Source organism: Callithrix jacchus, chromosome 3 (assembly GCF_049354715.1).
Source record: "Callithrix jacchus isolate 240 chromosome 3, calJac240_pri, whole genome shotgun sequence".
In the NCBI taxonomy this organism is placed as follows: domain Eukaryota; kingdom Metazoa; phylum Chordata; class Mammalia; order Primates; family Cebidae; genus Callithrix; species Callithrix jacchus.
Genome location: NC_133504.1, coordinates 185936454 through 185960520, shown reverse-complemented (window position 1 = coordinate 185960520; position 24067 = coordinate 185936454). Strand labels below are relative to the sequence as shown.

The following is a 24067-nucleotide window of genomic DNA, read 5'->3' as shown; positions in this document are numbered from 1 at the left end:
CCTGCCTGGCACCCTCATGCTGTCACCCTGCTTTTCCCCTTGGGGCCATCAGATGACCTGCCTTCCACCTGCCATGCGACTGCAGATTGTTACCCACCAACTCTGCATACCCCTCTCTGCTTACAAACTCCTGATTCTCTTGGTGTCTGTGACATGATTTTTTCCTGCTTCTGCAAAGCCCATCCAATTCCTCCCCCGCTTTCTTGTCCTGATTCTTCCCATCCCCTCCTCCTTAAATATGGGCAGGATCCAAGATTTGGCCCCAAGATCTTTTCTCTTCCCATTTTACACACATTTCTATGCTAGAGGCATCTCCATTTTTGGAGGTCACCAATACTTCGGAGAATCTTATGAAAACTCTGAGCCCTCTCCCTGAGAAATGCAGACACGGACAAGATGCTGCCCACAGCGTTGGGGATTCTGTGGACCACTGGAATCCAGGCTGTGCCCACAGTTCTAAGAACATTCTGACCCTCCAGGTCCTCTAACCTGGGTTCTTATGGAGATCCTGCATCTCTAGGCCTCTCCTGTCAATACTGGACGTACTCAGAGGAGAGGAGCACCTGCCCCCTCCCTCCCACGCGCTTCTCACTCTGGGACCCTTATTTCAGTAGCACTGACGCTGGACCCCTCCTCCTCCCCACCTGCTGCCCCACGGTAAACCACCACAGCTTCTCTCACACTTTTCCTCACCTGTCCGTCCTACTGCAGTTGCCTTAATAAAGTTCCTGCTGCACTAGCCCAGTAGACCTTCACCAGCCTCCACTCAGTGCCTGGGCAGCCTTTCTAAAACAGGCGCTGAACCCAGCCACCCCCTGCTTCAAAGCTTCGGTGCCTCCCACCTCCGTGGCATAAGACACAAGCCCTCCGGCCAGATCCCTCTGGCTTTACCTCACCTCGACTTGCTCTCAGCCCTCCTTACCTCCTGTCCCCGCCCCACCCCTGGCCAGCACCCACACTTCTCCCGACCAGCCTCTCCATGCTCCCTTCCTCTATGGAGGCTTTCCTGAGCCTGGGGTAAACAAACGCTTCCCTCCACTGTGCCTGCCTCGGGCTTCTCCTCTTTCCTTCTGTCACAAGATGTGTGGCCCCATGACGCCTCATCTGCTCACCTGTTGGTCTCCCCTGGCACCTCTCAGTCAAGGCCATGTCTAAGTGACTTTTACGTCCCCAGTGCCCAGCACAATGCCTAGCGAAGAGCGAGTGCCCAGGAAATATTTGTTTAATACATAACATATGAACAGAGGGTGGTGGAACCCAAGAGAAAAGAAAAAAGTGTTTCAGGGAAGCCATTCCTTCTGCAATTTAAAGCACTTTCACGAGCGGCGCCTGGCAGCTTTCGTCTACTCTGCTCCAAAGGGCGGTGAGGACAGCGAAGGTTATAGCCATCTTTGCTTTGAATAATAAAAAGACCAATCTGAAATTTAAATGCGGATAATTCACGACATAAAAAATAAACCTCTCTTTGTGAATCTTTGCTGCTTAATTACTTCTTCCCTTTCACTTAGCATCAGAAACTGGATCCTGCCTCCTGGGCAGAATGTGATGGGGTGATCCAAGTATTAGGCGCAATTCTAACTCTCATCTCTTTAATTTAATCAATTTAACTGTTTTTGAAACCAGTATTTGTGTACAGGAAAGAAGGTCCAGCACGCACATTATCGATCAGCTGTTCAGAGTATTCTCGCTCCTTCTTTTCCACGTCAGCCAGGGTGATGTACTCAGAGTCACCAGCCCCTGACATTTCTGTGTTTGACAGTTTGACCTGAAGTCCCTTTTCTAATTCCTCCAAATCCTAGAGAAGAAAAAAAGAAGCAAATAAACAAAGAAAAAAAGTATTGTGTCTTAAATTCTAGAAAAATAAATGTTCTTATTTTTCACCAGATTATTACAAAATATTTTAAAACAATGATTAAATGCTCTGGGCATTGTTGTACATGAGATTTGATAATAAACCTACAGGCAACAAATCTATTTTATCATTAAGCATAGAGCTTCAAGAATAATGGATTATTTTCTTCTATATCCTCCTGCAAACAAAAAAGTTAGACCATACTTTAAAAAAAAAATCAATAAAATAGTATCTTTCAATCATTATAAAGTCCTGGAAAATATCATGACATCTGGTGGGTTGGGAAGGAATGTTTCTTCCCTCCTCTTCTGGTTTTCCTGGAGAAAATTTACTCATGACACCCCAGGACAGGAAACAGTGTATATTCGATTGGTTGGTTCAAAACCCAGAAGCTTGCCCAGCCTCTTCCTGTTATTGATGGGCCAATCAGGGGAGGCCCATTGCTCTGGTGTGGTCTCAGCCTAGAGTGGGCTGGGTAGCCAAGACCTTGTTTCTCTGTGGGGAAGCCTAAGATGGCCCAGCATTGCCTGTGACTAGCTAGGCAATTGAGTGATTGAGTGATTTCTGGGATTCAGTATTAGGAAGCCATGGTAGCTGTGATTCTAAGCCACGCCCTCCAAGCTGGCCTCTACTCAGTAATAAAGCTACATTTCTATATCTGGCTTCTTGACTGTCTCAACTGATTCTGAACTCAGGAAGGAAAAGGGGCGTTCTAAGTATAGAGTCCTACAAACCCCAAGATGGAGTGTGGGAGGCAGTTCTACTTTCTCTATGTTCATTGCCACATAGCCAATAGTGTGGCATCAGTCCAGGTTCATCAGGAAAACTAACGTTGATGTAAACTACGATTGAGGACCCAAGCTGAGGCCACAGGTGATTTGTAATCCTCACAGCATCTTTGCAGGAGAGAAATTATGACCCTTTTCCAGGTGGCAAAGCTGGTTTATGGAAGGTAAGATAGTTTGTCCAAAGACTCCCAGGCTGGAAGGGGCAGTGCTAGCCTTGTCCTTACTCTTCCAAATTCTGGGTACTTCTCATCCTCTTCTGAAAGTTTTAAGGTTATTGCAAGTGTTAAATAAAATTATGCATTTTAATTACTTGGCTAGACTGTCTCAATAAATACTAGCCACTATTATAAATACATTCAAACAGCCTTGTTTAAATGGTAGAGAAGGGATTTGATCTGAGGTCTGCAGACTCCAAAGTTTAACTTATTTTTTCCATTATAACAGACAGTATTGTTTCATTATTACTAATGAAATGAGAAATGTCATATCATTATCGTTTTTGCCATTGGAAAGTCATTTAAACTCATGGAGCCTCAGTTTCCTCAGCTGTAAAACAAAAATAATAATGGCCACTCACAGGGCTGTCATAACTATTAAATGAAATAATGTATGCCAAGCACCGTATGCACTGCCTGAGGACCATGACCATGGTGGTGGTACTGAAGATGACAATGAAGACAATGATGTCTTTCCTCCTTCCTGGGATGCAGTGAGTCATCCTTCTTCATGGAATCCAGTGGAGTAAGGAAGAAACATTCCTTCCCAAACCCCCAGGTCTAATGGTGATAGTATCAAGGATGATAAGGATGATGATGATGATGACGATGATAAGGACTCTAATGAAGATGAAGGTAGAGGTAGAAGATGAAGATGGCAATGATGGTGGTGCTGAGGAGACAATCGCAATGATGCAATGATGATGGCAATAACAATTATGACGATAATGAAAATGATGGTAGGGGATGAGGAAGAAGAGGCTGGTGACAGTAGAGTCGGAATAATGATGATGGTGGTGAGAATAAGGTAAGGCAGGAGACCGGCAGGACTGTTTTCTGATCACAACCCTGCTGATCAAAACGGGATCTGGTCCAGACAGGATAAAGTGAAGAAACCAGCAGGAACCAGTGGATGGTGATGAAAGTGATCCCTTGCTGTCCTCATTGCTCATCAGCATAACACATTCCCAGCAGCACAACCACAGATTACAAATGCCAAGTCAACTGTAAGGCCGGTTGCCTCGCCGGGAGGTTGGACACACCCACCTCTGCACCTGGCACCAGGCTGCACCTAGCTCTGCCGCATGGCTCCCCTGGAAGGCTCCAGCTGATGCAAGGCTCCTGGCTGGCTCTCCCACTGGAAAACCCGCCCAAAAACCTGCCAACCAATAGCGGCCTGCCCCGTCTCAATCCCGCTCCCCTGGAGTTAATCAGAGCACCCAGCTGTTGCTCGTTCCTTCTAGCCATAAAAACCCCACGCCCCAGGAAGTTGGTGCGACTTCCCTGGCCCCTTTCCCTGGGACCATGGAACCTCACCTGGGAGCTGAATAAATTGGATTTTCATTTTCTTATACTGGCCTCAGTTTCCTCATTTTAAACTCGGCAATAAACCTTAAATTTGGTGCCAAAACCCCGCCAGACTAGGAGCCTCTCGCCCCGAGGTAAGACTTTTGTTGCCCATAACTTTTCCTGCTGCCTGCTCTCTGGACTCCCTGTTTGTAATCACTGCATGAGGGACTCCTCTCTTGCCGTGGGCCTGGGGCCCTGGCCTCGTTCCGAGGACCTGAGTGTAGCGGATATGTCCCTACACTCTTGTCTTCTCCCCGTAAGGGGTCTCTCAAGGCCAGCAATCTGAGGGAGATGTCCCCACCTTCCTGAACCCTCTCATAGTCTCAGGTGCTCAGTGGGATGGCCCAGGACGCTGAGCCGCCCTTAGGAGCCCATTTACTAACACCAAACCTCTGGCCCTCAATCTCCAACTCGCCTTTTGGTGAGCTGGCTCCCGTCTAGGTATTTTTGCTTTCTCCTCCTGTTCCCGAGTGAGTGAGTGTGTGACTGATTTTACCCTCCTAGCAGCGCATTTTATCTCTCAGTCAGCACCAGATATTAGGAAGAAACTGAAAAAGGCAGAGGAGGGCACCCAAACTCCCATAAGAGACCTGGTGAACATGGCATTTAAGGTCTTTAATGGTTGAGAGGAAAAGTCTGAGGCTACCCGCATGGCCCATCTACAGCAACAGGTGAGCCTCCAAACCCAAGCTCTTGTAGCAGCTCTAAGACCGGCAGCTTGCCAAGCATCTGGTGTAGGGCGCTCATTAAGACCCCTCCGAAAGGGTCCCTCAAGACCCACCCAGACTGCTTTGAAGTTCCCACCCAAGCCCTGCTTCAAATGTGGCCAGGAGGGGCAGTGGGCCTGACTGTGCCCCGTCTGCATCCGGCCCCTGGACCCTGTCCTGTCTGCAAATGGACCAGACACTGGAAGGTGGACTGCCCGTTCTGGACTACAGGCTCACCCCCGCCCCTCCAAGTGAGGGGCAGGCCGGTCCAAAGGATGCAGTCCTTTCATTTGAACTCCTCGGCCTGATGGACGATTGATGTGGCCTGGACTCAGGGACCTCCATCACCCTTGCTGAGCCCAGGGTAATGCTGCAAGTAGCGGGTAAGTACATAGGGGGCTACCTATTCTGTATTGCCTTCCTACTCAAGACCTAGCATACCTTCCCAGGTTTCAGTCATGGGAATTAATGGAAAGCCTTCCTGTTCTAATCAAACCCATCCTTTAGCCTGTGTCCTCGAGGGACACCCCCTTTCCCACTCCTTTTTAATCATACCCTCATGCCCAGTCCCCCTTTTAGAACTAGACATTCTCCAGATGGTGGAAACCACTCTCTAACTCATGGGCACCCCATACCCAAGCCCATCATCCACCCATCTCCTACTGCCACTCTTAACCAATGTCACGCCCCATCTTAACTCCTCGCCCCAACCCCCTATCCCTCCTGATGTAGTTAATCCCCTGATATGGGATACCTAACCTTAACTAAGTTTATTAATGCCTCCTTCCTATCGCCTTGGTCCTGCAGTTAGAAGTGTCCTATCCCTCCTTCCACCCTCCCCTGGTCACCAGGACAAACAAGCAGTTTTCCTCCCAATGGTCGTTGGTCTCTCTCTAGCATCCTCTCTATCGGCAACCAGACTGGGTAGTGGCACCCTGGACTACAGTGTCATTTCAGCTGCCCAAATAGAAGACAAGCTCTGTGTGGCTACTGAGGCATCAGTCACCTCCCTGGCCTCCCTCCAGCAATAAATCACCTCACTGGCCCAGGTAACTTTCCAGAACCGACGAGCCCTTAACCTGCTGATCACAGAAAAGGGAGGTATCTGTCTGTTTCTTCAGGAGCAGTGCTGCTATTACATCAATGAAACAGGCCTTGGGGAAGAAAATGTCAATACTCGGGCTGGGCACAGTGGCTCAAGCCTGTAATCCCAGCACTTTGGGAGGCCGAGACGGGTGGATCACGAGGTCAAGAGATCGAGACCATCCTGGTCAATATGGTGAAACCCCGTCTCTACTAAAAATACAAAAAATTAGCTGGGCATGGTGGCGTGTGCCTGTAATCCCAGCTACTCAGGAGGCTGAGGCAGGAGAATTGCCTGAACCCAGGAGGCGGAGGTTGTGGTGAGCCGAGATCACACCATTGCACTCCAGCCTGGGTAACAAGAGCGAAACTCCGTCTCAAAAAAAAAAAAAAAAGAAGAAAATGTCAATACTCTTTATCGCCTCCAAGAGGAGCTTCACAAGAAACAAAATGCATCAGTTTCGCCTTTCAACCGGTGGCAATCCCCCTTGCTTACCTGGCTGACCCCTATTATCATTCCCCATCATTGTTGTTTGCTTTCTATTAATGTTAGCCCCCTTTTTCCTCAGGTTTTTACAGGCCCGCATGGGGGAAACTTCCAGGGTGGCCGTGAACTGCTTCACCCCTATGTCTGACTCCCAACTGAGGCACCAGCCAACTGACCCTTCTCCCACACTCTGCCCCTATTCAGCAGGAAGTAGCCAGAAGGAAGCGGCATCCTATATCATCAAAAGGGTCGGAATGTAAGGCCTGGTGCCTCGCTGGGAGGTTGGACACACCCACCTCTGCACCTGGCACAAGGCTCTGCACCTGGCATCTAGCTCTGCTGCATGGCTCCCCTGGACGGCTCCAGCTGACGCAAGGCTCCTGGCTGGCTCTCCCACTGGAAAACCCGCCCAACAACCTGCCAACCAATAGCGGCCTGCCCCATCTCAATCCCGCTCCCCTGGAGTTAATCAGAGCACCCAGCGGTTGCTCGTTCTAGGAAGTTGGTGCAGCTTCCCTGGCCCCTTTCCCCGGGACCATTAACCTTGCCCGGGAGCTGAATACATTGGATTTTCATTTTCTTATACTGGCCTCAGTTTCCTCATTTTAAACTCGGCAATAAACCTTACATCAACAACCCAAAGCTTACCACCCCTTTCCATGGCAACAACCCAGAAGTTATTGTCCCCATTTTAGAAAGTTCTAAATAACCTGTCCCTCAATTTGCATTCAACTGCCCCTTAATTTGCATGTAACTAAAAGTGGGTTTACATGAGTATAAGTACTGTTGCCAAGCTGTTACCAACTCTGGGCACACTGCCTATCGGTTAGACCTGCTCCACAAGGAGTGGCCCCATTCACTAAAAGACTACTGTCTAACACCACTGGCTCTCCCTTGAATTCCTTCCTGGGTGAAGCCAAGTACCCTCCCAGGCTAAACCCCATTCTGGTGCTCGCCTGTGTGGCAACATTGGTAGTGGTGATGGCAATGAAGATGGTGATGATGACTATGTGGTAATGAAGATGATGATGGTGGTGATGGTAATGAGAATGCCAATGATTACAACAACAATGATAAAATAATGCTCATGATGATGTAATGAGGACAGGAGGATGGCGATGGTGCTGGTGATGACGGTGGTCATGATGATGATGGTGTCAGCAGTGACAATAACAAAAAAGATGGTGGTGGTGATGACAATGATGTGATGAAGAAGAGAACTGTGATGGTGGTGGTGGTGATGGTGGTGGTGGTGGTGATGGTGGTGGTGGTGATGGTGGTGGTGGTGGTGATGGTGATGGTGGTGGTGGTGGTGATGGTGGTGGTGGTGGTGATGGTGGTGATGGTGGTGGTGGTGATGATGGTGGTGATGGTGGTGGTGATGGTGATGGTGGTGGTGGTGGTGATGGTGGTGGTGGTGATGATGGTGGTGATGGTGGTGGTGATGATGGTGGTGATGGTGGTGGTGATGGTGATGGTGATGGTGGTGGTGGTGGTGATGGTGGTGGTGATGGTGGTGGTGGTGGTAGTTGTGGTGATGGTGGTGGTGATGGTGGTGGTGGTGATGGTGGTGATGGTGATGGTGATGGTGGTGGTGGTGATAGTGGTGGTGATGGTGATGGTGGTGGTGATGGTGGTGGTGATGGTGGTGGTGGTGATGGTGGTGATGGTGATGGTGGTGATGGTGGTGGTGGTGATGGTGATGGTGGTGATGGTGGTGGTGGTGGTGGTAGTTGTGGTGATGGTGGTGATGGTGGTGGTGATGGTGGTGGTGGTGGTGGTGATGGTGGTGGTGGTGGTGGTGATGGTGATGGTGGTGGTGGTGGTGGTTGTGGTGATGGTGGTGGTGGTGGTGATGGTGATGGTGGTGGTGGTGGTGGTGATGGTGGTGGTGATGGTGGTGGTGGTGGTGGTGGTTGTGGTGATGGTGGTGGTGGTGGTGGTGATGGTGGTGGTGGTGATGGTGATGGTGGTGATGGTGGTGGTGGTGGTAGTTGTGGTGATGGTGGTGATGGTGGTGGTGGTGGTGGTGATGGTGGTGGTGGTGGTGGTGATGGTGATGGTGGTGGTGGTGGTGGTTGTGGTGATGGTGGTGGTGGTGGTGATGGTGATGGTGGTGGTGGTGGTGGTGGTGATGGTGGTGGTGATGGTGGTGGTGGTGGTGGTGGTGGTGATGGTGATGGTGATGGTGGTGATGGTGGTGATGGTGGTGGTGATGGTGGTGGTGGTGGTTGTGGTGATGGTGGTGGTGGTGGTGGTGGTGATGGTGATGGTGGTGGTGGTGGTTGTGGTGATGGTGGTGGTGGTGGTTGTGGTGATGGTGGTGGTGGTGGTGGTGATGGTGATGGTGGTAATGGTGGTGGTGGTGGTGGTGGTTATGGTGGTGATGGTGGTGGTGGTGGTGGTGGTGATGGTGGTGGTGGTGGTGATGGTGGTGGTGGTGGTATAAAATAAAAATGATGGCAATCACGAGGATGATGATGGTTTTGGTGGTGGTTGTAATAATGAGGATGATGGCAGCCATCACATATTCACAGTCTAACTATGATATTACCAGGTGCATCATACACATCTCTCTTATCCCTTCTGCACTCTTGCAGAACAGAAATTATCTCACTACACAAAAAAGGAACCAGGATTCTGAGAACTTGTTGTAAAAGATAGAGCCAGGGTACCAACCTCAACCAGTCTGACTCTAAGCCCTGACTCTTTGCTGTGCATGAAACAAAAAAATCTTTCCATAAAAGACTGAGAATAGAATACAAACTAGTATACATAGCTACAACCAATAAACAAATTATTACATCTTTAAAAATATCCCAAACGTGTGCAGAGAATAACATTAATAGTGATTGTCTTCGAGTAGTGAATAGGGCCAATACTCTTCTCTTTGCTATAAATATTTTCCAAATTTTAAATACACTGTTCAAATATTTGCATATATACTTTTATATTTCATTATACTGTGTTAAAAAGTGTATATTGTAAGAACCTATTTTATACATGGAAGAAAAAATGGTTTTGTAACATAAGTTTTATATATTATAATAAACTATTTTTAAGTTACCTTGAAATACAGGTTGAAGACTTACTTACATTTTCTTGCTTTGAAAGGATCTTCTGGTATAATTCATCATTCTTTTTAGGAAGAAGATCAAGGAGGCACATTTTAAAAATCTGAATAAACATCTATTGCCAAAAAAGGAAAGATAACAAGAGAAAAGTTTAACCAATGGTACTTCTGTCTTTCACTTTCTGTTGCTTCTTCTCCCTCCCTCACTACCTCCCTCCTTTTCTTCTTTCACCCTCTCTCCACACGTTTTGCTGTAAGAAAGGACCTCAGATTATAAATCATGAAAATGGTCCATAATGGATTACATTTTCATGAAGCTTCCTAAAAAAGCTTCACTTCTTCATGCATGTATTCAAGAAATATTATGTGCTTCCTCTGTGCAAGACCCTCCACGTCCCCCATTCCCATGTGTGAAGAAAATATAGAAGGCAAAGGAGGGTTTGCTTCTTTGAAGAATCAGTGGGATAGTTGCATGGAACTGGAAATGCAAAGTCATCCATGTCGGTCTCCTGTTTCAATGGATAGAGACATCCCTTAAACCAAGAAGGACCCTCCCGTAAGTGGGGATACCCAGGGAAGTACAGAGGGGACGGTGCCCACATTTTGTTGATCTATTCACCCTTGTAAGACGTCTGGATTGTTTCCGGTTTGGGGTTATGTATAATGCTGCTACGAACATTTATGTGAACGGAAGTCTTCATTTCTCTGAGATAAATGCCCACAAGTGCCATTGCTGGCTCTCCTGGGAACTGCAAGTTTGATTTGATAAGAAATTGCAAAAATGCTTTCCAGTGTGGTGATAGGTACCATTTTATATTCTATCAGCAACGTATGAGTGATCAGTTTCTCCATGTCCTTGTCAGCATTTGTTGTCACTATTTATTTTAGCCATTTTGACAAGGGTGTAGTGATACCTTATTGTGAATGTAACTTGGATCTTCATGCTGGCGTAACAACACTGAACACTTTTTTATGTGCTTACTTACCATCCACATATCCCTTTTGGTGAAACATCTGTTCACGTCTTTCCCATGTTCTAACTGGATTGCTTCCTGTCTTCAGCTGAGTTTGGACATTTCTTTAACTGGTCTATGTACTAGTCCTTTGGAAGATACCTGCTTTGCAAACATTGTCTCTCACTCTATAGATTGTTACCTTGTCATCTTCTTAACAAGGTCTTTTGCAAAGCAATAGTTTTTAATTTTGATGAACTCCAGCTAATTTTTCCTTTTGTGTGTCATGCTTTTGGTGTCAAGTCTAAAAACTCTTTGCCTAGGTCTAAATCCTGGAGTTTCTCATATATATATTATATGTGTGTGTGTGTGTGTGTGTGTGTGTGTATATATGTATACACACACACACCCATATATATGTATATACATAAATGTGTATATACATATGGTACAATCTTGGCTCACAGCAACCTTCACCTCCCAGGTTCAAGCGAGTCTTCTGCCTCAGCCTCCCAAGTAGGTAGGATGACAAGCTTGTGCCACTACACCCGGCTGATTTTTGTAATCACTCATACATTGCTGATAGGCTGGAGTGCAGTGGTACAATCTTGGCTCCCTGCAACCTTCACCTCCCAGGTTCAAGCGAGTCTTCTGTCTCAGCATCCCAAGCAGGTAGGATTACAAGCTTGTGCCACCACACCCAGCTGATTTTTGTATTTTTAGCAGAGATGGAGTTTCCATCATGTTGGCCAGGCTGGTTTTGAACTCCTGACCTCAAGTGATCCACCCACCTCAGCCTCCCTAAGTGCTGGGATTATAGGCATGAGCCAACCATGCTTGGCAATATTTTTTTCTAAAAGATTTATAGTTTATTATTTATATTTAAGTATTTGATCCCTTTTGAGTTTTTGTGTAAGGTGTGAGGTTTTGGTTGAGGTTCTTTTGCTGTTGTTGTTTTGTTTACAGATGTCCAATTGCCCCAGCACCATTTATTAAAAGCTCATCATTCCTCCATTCAAGTGCTTTTGCCCCTCCATCAAAGGTCATTTAGATAGAAGCTGGTAAGGCGAGTTTTTTGTGTTTTTTGTTTTTTTTTAGAGACAGGGTTTCTCCATGTTGTCCAGGCTGGTCTCAAACTCCTGAGCTCATGTAACCTGCCCACCTTCACCTCCCAAAGTGCCGGAATTATAGGAATGAGCCACTGTAACCAGCCTGGTAAGGCATTTTTAAATGTGGGGATTAGCAAATTTTTTTTGGCTTTGCAGGCCATATGTTCTCTTTTGCAAGTATTTAGTCCTGCAGTTGTGGTATATGCCACACAGGCAATATGGAAAAGAAGGGGCATGGCCAGATTTAGCTCAAGGGCCACAGTTTTTTATCCTTCTTTAGCGGGTTAAGGCTTGTTAATCACTCTTCTGTGCCAGCCTAATGTATGTATTATATATACTATCACTTGAGCTTCACAGCATGCGGGGAGATTGGTATCTTCTTCCCAATTTTTCCCTTCCTCTGAAAAAATGCCCAGCAACTTGTCTCCTGCCACACAGCCACAGGCAACAGAGCTGAGATTCGAACCCAGAACTCTGCCCACCAACCTTCATATTTGCCCATGACAGTGAGCTCTAAGAAGAAAGTGGTGTCCTGGCTTTCTACCCACTCAAGGCTGTTATGGTGTAAGACAGAGTAACATTATTTTTACAAGATGTAAGTTTCAAGTCTACTTTCTTCCTGACCCCAAATGAATCAGTAAACCTTACAGCCTCATCCTCTCCCTTTCCAGAGTGCCGACTGTGAGACAGTTATAGACTCAAATGGAGATACAAAAATAATACAAGCATATTATGGAGATACTGTGGGGTTGATTTCAGGCCACCTCAGTAAGGTGAATATCACAATAAACCAAGTCACACGTATTTTTTTGTTTTCCAGTGCATATAAAAGCTACGTTTTCACTATACTGTAGTCTAAGTGTACAGTAGCATTATGTCTAAAAAAGTACATATCTTAATTTAAAAATACCTTCTTCCCAAAAAATGCTAATGTTCATCTGAGCCTAAGATGATTATGAAAGAAAAAAGTTGTAATCTTTTAGCTGGTGGAGGGTCTGGCCGTGATGTTGACGGCTGCTGACTTATGAGGCTGGTGGCTGCTGAAAGTTGGGGTGGCTGTGACAGTTCCTTAAAATAAAACAACTCTGAAATTGGCCACATCAACTGACTCTTCCTCTTACAAAAGATCTATCTGCAGCACGCCATGCTACTCGATAGCAATTTGCCCACAGTAGAACTTTAAAACTTGAAGTCAATCCCCTCAAACCCTGCCTGCTTTACCAAGTAAGTTTACGTAATACTCTAAATCCTTTGAACAACGATCAAAGCACCTTCACCAGAAGCAGATTCCTTCTCTAGAAACCACTTGCTCACCCATCAGAAGCAGCTCCACCTCCATTCACGTTCCACCATGAGATTGCAGCGACTCAGCCCCGTCTTCAGGCTCCACTTCTGATCCTAGTTTTCCTGCTATTTCCACCACATTTGCAACGAATTCCTCCACTGAAGTCTTGAAAATCCTCAAAGTCATTCCTAAGGGTTGAAATCAACCTCTTCCAAACTCTTGTCAATGTTGGTATTTTGACCTCCTCCTATGAATCGTGAATGTTCTGAATGGCATCTAGAATGGAAAATCCTTTCCAGAATGTTTCCAGTTTACATTGTTCAAATCCTTCAGATGAATCACTATCTATGGCAGTTACAGCCTTAGGAACTATATTTCTTAAACAATAAGACTTGAAAGTTGAAATTCCTCTGTGATCGGTGGGCTCGGAATGGATGCTGTGTTGGCAGGCATGAAAATACATTAAATTCCTTGCACATCTTCATCAGAGCTCTTGGGTGGCCAGGTGTTTTGTCGATGAGCAGCAGCATTTTGAAAGGAATCTTGTTTTCTGAGCAGTAGGTGTCAACAGTGGGTTTACAGCATGCTATGAACAGCTGTGTTGTAGTCCAGGCTCTGTTGTTCCATTTACAGAGCACACTTAGCATAACCCTTACGGGCCCTAGAATTTTCAGAACGGTAGATGAGTACTGGCTTCAGCTTAAAGTCATCTCCTGCACTGGCCCCTAACGAGAGAGTCAGCCTGTTCTTTGAAGCTTTGAAGCCAGGTATATACTGTTCTTTAGCTATGAAAGTCTTAGATGGCATCTTCTTCCATGATCATGTCATGTTATTTCATCCACACTGAAAATCTGTTGTTTAGGGCAGCCACCTTCACAAATAGTCTTACCTGGATCCTCTGGGTAACTTGCTGGAGCTTCTCCATCAGTACTTATGGCTGCTTCACCTTGCACTTTTATCCATTCTGGAGACAGCTTCTTTCTTTAAACCTCATTCTCTGCTAGCTTCAGATTTTTCTTCTGCATCTTCCTCACCACCCTCAGCATTCACAGAATTGAAGAGAGTTGGGGGTCTTGCTCTAGATGAGGCTTTGGTTTAAGGGGATGTTGTGTCTGCTTTGATCTATGCAGGCCAGTTAGACTTTCTCCGCATCAGCAATACGGCTGCTTTCCTTTCTTATCATTCGTGTGTTCTCCCTGGAGTAGCACTTTCAATTTCCTTCAAGAATTTTTTCTTTACATTCACAACTTGGCTAACTGTGTAGTGTAAGAGGCCCAGCTTTCAGCCTGTCTCAGCTTTTGACCTGCCTTCCTCACTGTGCTTCACAATTTCTTTTTTTTTTTTTTTTTTTTGAGACGGAGTTTCGCTCTTGTTACCCAGGCTGGAGTGCAATGGCGCGATCTCGGCTCATCGCAACCTCTGCCTCCCGGGTTCAGGCAATTCTCCTGCCTCAGCCTCCTGAGCAGCTGGGATTACAGGCACGCACCACCATGCCCAGCTAATTTTTTTTGTATTTTTAGTAGAGGCAGGGTTTCACCATGTTGACCAAGATGGTCTCGATCTCTTGACCTCGTGATCCACCCGCCTTGGCCTCCCAAAGTGCTGGGATTACAGGCTTGAGCCACTGCGCCCGGCCCAGCTTCACAATTTCTAGCTTTCGATTTAAAGTGAGAGATACGCGACTCTTTCTTTCACTCAGACACCTGGAGGCCATTGCAGCGTTACTATCTGGCTTCATTTCAACATCACAGTGTCTCAGGGTATAGGGAGGCCCAAGGAGAGCGGATGGCCGGTCGGTGGATCAGTCAGAACACACCGAATGTTTATTAAGTTCGCCGTCTCACACAGGCGCAGTCTGTGGTGTCCTCAAACAACTACAATCGTAACGTCCCGGATTGCTGTCACAGATGACCGTAAATAATCATGAGAAAGTCTGAAATAGTGCAAGAATTACCAAAATGTCGCACGAAGACATGAAGTGAGCATGTGCTATTGGAAAAATGGAGCCAACAGACTTGCTGGATGCAGAGTAGCCAAAAACCTTTAATTTGTTAAAAAAAAAAAATGCAGCATCTCTGAAGCACAAGAAAGTGAAATGCAGTAACGCCAGGTGTGCCTGCACAGAGTGCTGTGTGCTCCTCCCCCAGGGGTGGCTTCTGATGACACCTGGTACGGTATCGAAACTGGGAAATTGCCATTGGTGGAATACTGTTGTCTGCAGCCGCTACTCAGCTTTCATCCAACTTTATGCACATTTACATGTGTACACGTGGGTGTGTGCGTGAGTGTAATTCCATGCAATTTTACCCCATGTATAGATTCAGGTCAGTGCAGCCGCAATCAAAGGAATATTCCAGCACCCGGAGACCCCTTGTGCCGGCGCTCCCCTTTATTTAACCTTTCCTCCATGCCCCCATCTGTTCTCATCCCGACCACTCTGTTTATACAGGTTCCACTCCAGCTTCTCCTGCCTCTTGGACAAGCCCAGAACCAGTTTCTTCCTCCTCAGGGCCAGCCAGGGAGCTTCGAACTTCTGGGACACATGAGGGTCTCCCGTGATCTGAAGAACTTCTGAACCCCAGTTCATCTCGACCAGGGAAACAGAGCTTTAGGTCTCCGGGCAGCACAGCTCCAGGGGCTCACCCGGTTCCTACAGACACGGCACGTGATGACGGAGCTCTGCTCCCCAGAGAAGGAAGGACTGTGCTGGGAGGCAGCTCTCTCAGGGTGGTGCCAATCACACACTCAACACATTTCTCCTGAGCACCTTCAATGTGCAGAGTGCAGGGCTACACCTGGGCATGCAGGGCCCTTGCACTCAGACAGACCTTGTCCAGGGCTGATTCTACCATCACCCGCTGTGTGACCTTGGACAAGTGACTTAACCACTCTGAGCCTCAGGTTCGTTGTTAGTGAAGTGGCAGGTAAAGCTTCAAAGAGGTAAAAGATTTAAAGCACCGAGCGAGCCTATAAGAGCGTACGTGCAGAATAATCACTGCGGTGACCATGCAGGCCACACAGTTATGACACGAAGCCCAGAGTTCTACACACAGAACCCCCTCAAAGCAGGACAGCTTGACTTCCCAGCAACTCAGTAATTCCACAGAGCAAGAGCTGAACAAGTATTTTCTTTAAGCCTTTCCTAAAATGGCCCAGAGAGGTGAAGCAATTTACCCAAAGTCACACAGCTTCTAATTGTCAAAGGGTGGACTAGAGCCCAGGTCTCTGTCTCTTAATCCAGTGCTCCCAGAACTTCCCTGGGTTTTCACCCCCAGCGAAGCCTGACCATACCATTTCCCCAGCCTGCACTCCCTCCGGTGCCCCCTTTACACCCACGTGGTGCTTTATCACAGGCCTTTGTCATGCTGCCTGCCACTGTGTATTTTGTGACATCTATTTACTCCCCTCCCTGCTGCCCCAGAGAGTGTGGGCTCCACAAAGGCAGAGGCCGCCCCTGGTGTCTCACACTGTGCCCGGCAGTGTGCAGACACCATGCCTGGATGGTGAGTGATGGTGAACCCTCCCTCCAGGACCGCAGGCTGCTTGCTGTGGGTACCCACTGGCTGTGGGGCTAGGCCAGCCAGGACCACTCTGCTCACCAACTGGATGGGTTCTGAGCCCAGAAAGAACTGATCCTCCCAGGGAGCATGGAGCCTTGGAGAAAACAGCCAGGGCCGGTGGAGCGCACTGAGGGCAGGCTGCAGCCACAAGCTGCTTGGTGTCCCACATCCGGGGACGTCGTTGGTGCTGGGGTGGGGGGAGAAGGGCTATTCTCTATTTCTCAAATTCTAGCATATTTACGGTTTCCAATATTGGCACCTGTTTATAAGGCTAGTCCTGCTCACACAGAGCACAAGTGTCTTTCAGGCGCATCCCCAGTGTACTAATCTGTTTTTCGTGTCACCAAGGTTGGACTGCAGTGGTGTGATCACGGTTCACCGCAGCCTCCATCTCTCAGACTCAATTGTTCCTCTCACCTAGCCTCCTGAGTAGCTGGGACTATAGGCACGCATCACTGCACCAGGCTAATTTTTTTTTTTTTTGGGTAGAGACAGGGTTTTGCCATGTTGCCCTGGCTGGTCTCAAACTCCTGGGCTCAAGCAATCCTCCTGCCTCAGCCTCTCAAAGCCTGAGATTACAGGTGTGAGCCACCATGCCTGGCCTCCAACGTGATGTTCTTGCCCTTCTCCAAGCATGCCCTGTAGACATATCTTGTGTCTGTCTGCCTCTGTTCCTCTCTCTCCTCTTTCTCTCACCTGCCTTCTCTCTGTAGGTCTCATCCCTCATTCAGTAATCCAGAGAATGTGCCTCATGGAGAAATAGCACATTTTTAACCCCTGTGATCTTGATGCCTGGCTAAACCCACTGGGATTCTGCAGCAATGGTGGGACTCATCTGTCTGGCTTCCCAGAGCTCAGATCTCCCACGGCGCAGATCTCCCACGGCTCAGATCTCCCAGGGCTCAGATCTCCCACGGCTCAGATCTCCCAGGGCTCAGATCTCCCACGGCTCAGATCTCCCAGAGCTCAGATCTTCCAGAGCTCAGATCTCCCATAGCTCAGATCTCTCACAGCTCAGAGCTCTCACAGCTCAGATCTCCCAGAGCGCAGCTCTCCCAGAGCGCAGATCTCCCAGAGCTCAGATATCCCACGGCTCAGACCTCCCACCGATCAGACCTCCCAGGGCTCAGACCTCCCACGGCTCAGACCTCTCACGGCTCAGATCTCCCAGGGCTCAGATCTCCCATGGCTCAGGTCTCCCAGGGCTCAGATCTCCCATGGCTCAGGTCTCCCAGGGCTCAGGTCTCCCAGAGCTCAGATCTCCCACGGCTCAGATCTCCCACGGCTCAGATCTCCCACGGCTCAGGTCTCCCAGGGCTCAGATCTCCCTCGGTTCAGATCTCCCAGAGCGCAGCTCTCCCAGAGCACAGATCTCCCAGAGCTCAGATATCCCACGGCTCAGACCTCCCACCGATCAGACCTCCCAGGGCTCAGACCTCCCACGGCTCAGATCTCCCAGGGCTCAGATCTCCCACGGCTCAGGTCTCCCAGGGCTCAGATCTCCCATGGCTCAGGTCTCCCAGAGCTCAGATCTCCCACGGCTCAGATCTCCCACGGCTCAGGTCTCCCAGGGCTCAGATCTCCCTCGGTTCAGATCTCCCACGGCTCAGGTCTCCCAGGGCTCAGATCTCCCACGGCTCAGATCTCCCACGGCTCAGATCTCCCAGGGCTCAGATCTCCCTCGGCTCAGATCTCCCACGGCTCAGATCTCCCAGGGCTCAGATCTCCCACGGCTCAGATCTCCCACGGCTCAGACCTCCCACGGCTCAGATCTCCCACGGCTCAGATCTCCCAGGGCTCAGACCTCCCACGGCTCAGATCTCCCAGGGCTCAGATCTCCCAGGGCTCAGATCTCCCACGGCTCAGATCTCCCACGGCTCAGATCTCCCACGGTTCAGATCTCCCATGGTTCAGATGTCCCACGGCTCAGATCTCTCATGGTGCAGACCTCCCAAGGCTCAGACCTCCCACGGCTCAGACCTCCCACGGCTCAGACCTCCCACGGCTCAGATCTCTCACGGCTCAGATCTCTCACGGCTCAGATCTCCCACGGTTCAGATCTCCCACGGTTCAGATGTCCCACGGCTCAGACCTCTCACAGTGCAGACCTCCCAAGGCTCAGACCTCCCACGGCTCAGACCTCCCATGGCTCAGACCTCTCACGGCTCAGATCTCTCACGGCTCGGATCTCCCATGGTTCAGATCTCCCACAGCGCAGGTCTCCCACAGCGCAGGTCTCCCAGAGCGCAGATCTCCCAGAGCTCAGGTCTCCCAGAGCGGAGATCTCCCACAGCTCAGATCTCCCACAGCACAGATCTCCCACAGCTCAGGTCTCCCAGAGCTCAGATCTCCCACAGCTCAGGTCTCCCAGAGCTCAGATCTCCCACAGCTCAGATCTCTCACAGCGCAGATCTCCCAGAGCGCACACCTCCCACGGCTCAGACCTCCCACGGCTCAGACCTCCCACGGCTCAGATCTCCTACAGCTCAGATCCACGGGTGAGTCCACTGAGGCCAGGCACATCTGTGTGTGTGTGGGAAATTCTGCAAGAGCCTAGGCAAGGGTCTGAAGCCTCAGCATGTTCTCATATAAACACAGAATTAGAAACGAATTAGAGATATAGTTACATAGTTATTCCTACATATGCATAACCACACTGCTATTCATATGTAATCATGAATCATATAATCTTTAATTTTACTAATAAGTCTCAGGTCAAGAAGTATGGGACCGAAGTGGCATTGGAAAAGAGGTGACCCGAAGGCAAGACGCTCTAAGCCCTCTGTCATGCCTGCGTAAGGGCTGCTGGAGGACGCCTTGGCTGTGCGACAGTGTCAGCGCTGTGAAAGCACCCGCTGTTTAGCCAGCTAGGGAAGGAGACGTCCAAGATGGCCAAGTCATCTCCTTCCTCTGGAGAATTAGGAGAAAACTCCGCTCTTCCAAGCTCTTGTGGTCGGCCTGACACTGTCAGGGAGGCCCACAGACATCCGGGGGCTTAATTCTTTGTGTGGTTCTGTGGTTCAGTGGTCAGGTTCCATGTTTACTTTCAAGTCCTGCTTCTGCACCTGGTTCCTCTTTTTCATAGAAGATGAGAATTAGTAACATAGATCTTAGTGACCTTGCTATTTCTTGGCAAGTATGAAAAAGGTGCTGACACCTTGGGTTTTCTCCTCGCCTCGGCTTCTTCAAAGTCTTGGGCCCCTGTCTCCAAGACACGTGATTTACCTGACCCTATCTCTGGCCACGATTACCTCATTCTATCTACCCTTCCGCTGCTGTGTACTCAATAAAAGTCAGAGTGTCCAGGCACTCGGGGCCACGGCCGGACTCTGTGCCTTGGTTGGCAGTGGACCCTGGGCCCAGACTGTTTTCTTTCTTGGTGTCTTGTGTCCTTTCTTTCCACAGTTCTCATCTCCACACCTGTAAAGAGGGACTCACAGGACCCTGCAGGACTGGACCCTACTCATCTGGCAGAGACTAATGTTTTCCTCACATCCACAGTTCTGAGCTCCTGTTCATTCAGCCAAAAGAACATGTGTCCCCCCATAAAAAGGTACTGAACATCTCATCTTAGCGCCACACCTGCAGCTTTGTAACTGGGTAGCTCCGCCACCCTGTGCCTCAGTTTCCTCACCTGCACAGTAGAGATCATACTGCTACCTGCCCCTGTGGATTGTGCTAAGGTTTAAGTGTAATACTCCTGGGACCTAGGATGTAGCAAGCACTGAAGAAAATTCATGTTCAAAAATATTATTACTAATCCTTTAAAAATATTATTCTCTTTTAAATATCTCTTATCTCTGTCTCCAGCAGGAGGTGCACCCCGGGAGGAGGTACTCCTCTTTCTGCTGAGGCTCCACAGCACTAGTTAAAGTAAACGCCACGCCCCACCAACAGGCACAAAGTGCTTTTGCATTTTGTGGCTGGATGCCTGGCAGCGCCGCTTCCCTGACCTTGTGGCAGCTCTGTTTTCACTGATGTCAGCCTCTCAAGGGTCCCTGGGACCCACTGCACACAGAGGCCATGTATCCCAGTTCCTGCCCCCATAAAAAGGAGGGAATGCAAACATCTCCACCTACCATGTGCTTTTCCTGCCTCAGTGCCATGTCCAAATGCAGCAGGTCTTTTAAGTGAAGGCTGTAGATACACAGGTCAATGTCTACACTGCAAAATGCAATGAGAATCAGAAAAGACTTTCAGCATATTAGAAATGAAAAGTATGGATATTGGCAAGCTCCTGATCAGTATAAGCCACAGCACACCCTGCCTCAGACTCTCTTCCACAGCATGCTGAGGTCCTTACACTCGCTCCAGGCTTACAAAAAGGGATCAAATGAGCTGTTTGAACCCCACCAATGGCCGGAAGAGAACAGTTGGTGTCAGAGACACAGCTGCCTGGGACTTCCAAGAGAAAACCAGTGGAGAGAGGGAAGGGAGAGAAATAAAAATGCTGTTTCCTCCTTTGAGTATTTTCTTTAAAAAATTATTTACTTTTTAGAAACAGGGTTTTGCTCTGTCTCCCAGGCTGGAGTACAGTGGCACAATCACAGCTCACTGCAGCCTTCACCTCCCGGGCTCAAGTGATCCTCCCACCTCAGCATCCTGAATAGCTGGGACTACCAGGCATGCGCCACCAAACCCAGTTGAGTTTTGTCTTTTATTTTAGAGATGGGGTTTCACTACGTCACCTAGGCTGGTCTTGAACTCCTGAGCTCAAGCAATCTACCCACCTTGGATACCAAATGTTGGGATTATAGGCATGAGCCACGATGCCCAACCTCAAGCATTTTCATATCTATCATCACACACATCATCTTTCCTCGGTGCCTTAGCGGACACATTCTCATGCCCATTTTACAGATGCAGAAACTGACTCAGGGAAGAGAGGATCAGAGAAATCAAGTGATCATCATGGGGTCAGCGGGGGCAGACACACAGCAGATGTAGAAGTCTCTGAGCTTTTTTTCCTCATAGGCAAATGTATTTTACATGATGACACTTCCACCCAAACTGTTTCAAATCCTCTAAGTCTGAATGCTGAAAGAAAGCTGTTCTAAGCCAGGGCCGGCCAATCCAAGACGGCCCCTCTTCAATGAAGTCCCTTCTGCCTGGGTCACATTGAGGCTCAAGGAGCTAAGCCCAGTCTTTCTGCCAGCCCTGAGCAGAGGCTGTGTGCTGGATCATCCCACCCCTTGGACTCACGTAATTTCAGAGCAGACAGAGGCCTGAGACCCGGTGTGTGAACCTGCCAGACTGAGTTTCTCAAGCCCCTAGGTACTGAGCCCTGCTCTGGGCTGGGTCAAACCCAGCTCTGTCACTCACCGCTGTGTGACCAGCAAGTCACATAGCCTCTCTGGGTTTCCCTTTATTCTTTGTGAACTGGGGGAAGTGACAGTCCCAACCTCATAGGTATGTTAAGGGGAATTCATTCATTCATTAATACTTACAGATTGCTGAACCTGTCCCAAGCTCCCTCCCACTGGGCAAAATCCTCATGAGATCATTAATCTCCGTAAAGTACTTAGCCCTCTGTCCAGTACTCAGAGGTACCCACTCAATCAACTTCACCAGCAGCTGGGATGGCATGCATGGGGCATGCCAGTGATAAAATGAGGCCGCCTTGTCGTCTCTCCCCAGGGCTCAGGCCTGACTCTATAACCCCAGTGTTGGTCAACACGGCACACAAATGACAAATTCATCTGGGGCTCTGACTGTGACACTCGGTGGCTGTGTGTCCCTGGCAGAGTCACTGAACATCTCTGGGCCTCTGATTCCTCCTCTGACAATGATATGACCCTCCTGGCCCACACCAAGAGGTCCGGAAGCCTCATCCTCCATTGCCCCTCTCCTTACCTCTCGCTGGCCAGCACCTCGGGGAAGGCGTTCACCCGGAGGAAGGTGCGGCTGAGAAACCTGTCATCGCTGACGGCCGAGTGGACGCTGGATGAGGAGCTGTAGTCGTCCTTCTCGGCCTGGCTCAGGCTCCCCAGGCTGCTAGAAGGGGAGGCCTCTGCCGGCTGGTGCGGCAAGACAGCCTGCTTTAAGTTTTCGTGCAGAGACGGGTTGGAGGAGCCATCGGCCAGAGGCTGGGGTGGCAGTAGCAAAGTCACACTCAGTCCACATGATGCCTCAGGGATTTGATCCACTATTAACAATTCTACCAGACGCACTCTAGATGCTCACAGGAAGCCTGGCTGGAGGAGACTGGTGGGGGTGCCAGCAGACACCACAGAGTTTCTGTCCCAGCTTCTGCTACATCCACATCCCAGAGGCCCAAATCATAGTTCACTTGTCCTCATGAGGCCAGCCCCTCTGCACCAGGCTCCTTCTCCTAAGCTGCCAACCTGGATCTGTGCCCCGGACACCCAGCTGCACCCTCCTCCTGGCTGGCAACTCTGACCTGTTCCTCCATAGCCACCGCTTGCCCTGACACAGTTCACTCACTGCTGTTTGACCCCGGCCTGCTCCTTCCGCAAATCCTGCTGACCACCTGTCCTTCACCTGCACAGAGCAGGTGCCACCCTCCCACCCCCTGCCCACCGACAGGCTCCACGCTCCTCACTAAGAAGCTGGAGCACCATGCATATCAGGCCCACGGCTGGAGGGCCCAGCGAATGTCAGTCTCCACCTCTGGCTGCCCAAGCTGCACTGAGGTGGCGCTGTCTCAGACACTCCTGGTCGCTTCATCATTCTGGGCCTTTCCCGACTTTGGTCCCCCTCTCTAAATCACCCTCCCGATTTGTTGTTTGCTGGGTGGAAGTGTCCCTCCCTCCAGGCATGGATCCCAGACCCCATAATGGCTCCGCAGTCCCTAGCATCTGCCTCTTGCCTATTTCATCATATGCTGTCCTGCAATCTTGGTGTATTCTATCCACCCAGGCAGTGAGGGCCTCCAGGGTGGGGCTGATGCCCTCCTGACCATGGCATGATCCCCAGGGCCCATGCAGGGCCTACCCAGAGGATGGGGAAGTGCCCATCATCCACCCACCCATCCCACCCTTCCACAATGTGAAGGACCTGGTTCCCAATGTGGGCTCTGGGGAATAGTTCCATGAGCCAGTTTCTCCTCACCACAAAGATTCCACGGAAAAATCAACTGGGGAAAGCCTGTGTTAAACAAGGTGAAATGTTTCCTTGGGGCAGGAATTCTCAGAACCTTCAGCATGCTTTGGCTGTCTTCAGAAGCAAGTAACAATTTAGAAATGCTGACATGTTCTGAGTGTGTAGAGGCCGTGCACTGACTGATGCTGACATGTTCTGAGTGTGTAGAGGCCGTGCACTGTCTGATGCTGACATGTTCTGAGTGTGTAGAGGCCGTGCACTGTCTGATGCTGACATGTTCTGAGTGTGTAGAGGCCGTGCACTGTCTGATGCTCACATTCTGAGTGTGTAGAGGCCGTGCACTGTCTGATGCTCACATTCTGAGTGTGTAGAGGCCGTGCACTGTCTGATGCTCACATTCTGAGTGTGTAGAGGCCGTGCACTGTCTGATGCTGACATGTTCTGAGTGTGTAGAGGCCCTGCACTGTCTGATGCTGACATGTTCTGAGTGTGTAGAGGCCGTGCACTGTCTGATGCTGACATGTTCTGAGTGTGTAGAGGCCG

At 49.2% G+C, this 24067-nt stretch overlaps 1 protein-coding gene across 10 annotated transcripts in view; it reads right to left on the bottom strand.

The window, feature by feature from the left end:
- The window catches only part of EVC (EvC ciliary complex subunit 1), a 105255-nt gene that overhangs the window by 58783 nt on the left and 22405 nt on the right, over positions 1-24067 (bottom strand). For 8 of the 10 annotated variants that reach the window (XM_078367542.1, XM_078367543.1, XM_078367541.1 and 5 more), the window contains 4 exons: positions 22316-22548; positions 20542-20626; positions 9579-9671; positions 1658-1795 (listed from right to left, as the gene is read on the bottom strand). In XM_078367542.1, coding sequence (XP_078223668.1) covers positions 1658-1795; positions 9579-9671; positions 20542-20626; positions 22316-22548 — 549 coding nt within the window. The remainder of the gene's footprint in view (positions 1-1657; positions 1796-9578; positions 9672-20541; positions 20627-22315; positions 22549-24067) is intronic. The other 2 variants (XM_035294094.3, XM_035294095.3) reach the window with 1 other exon arrangement.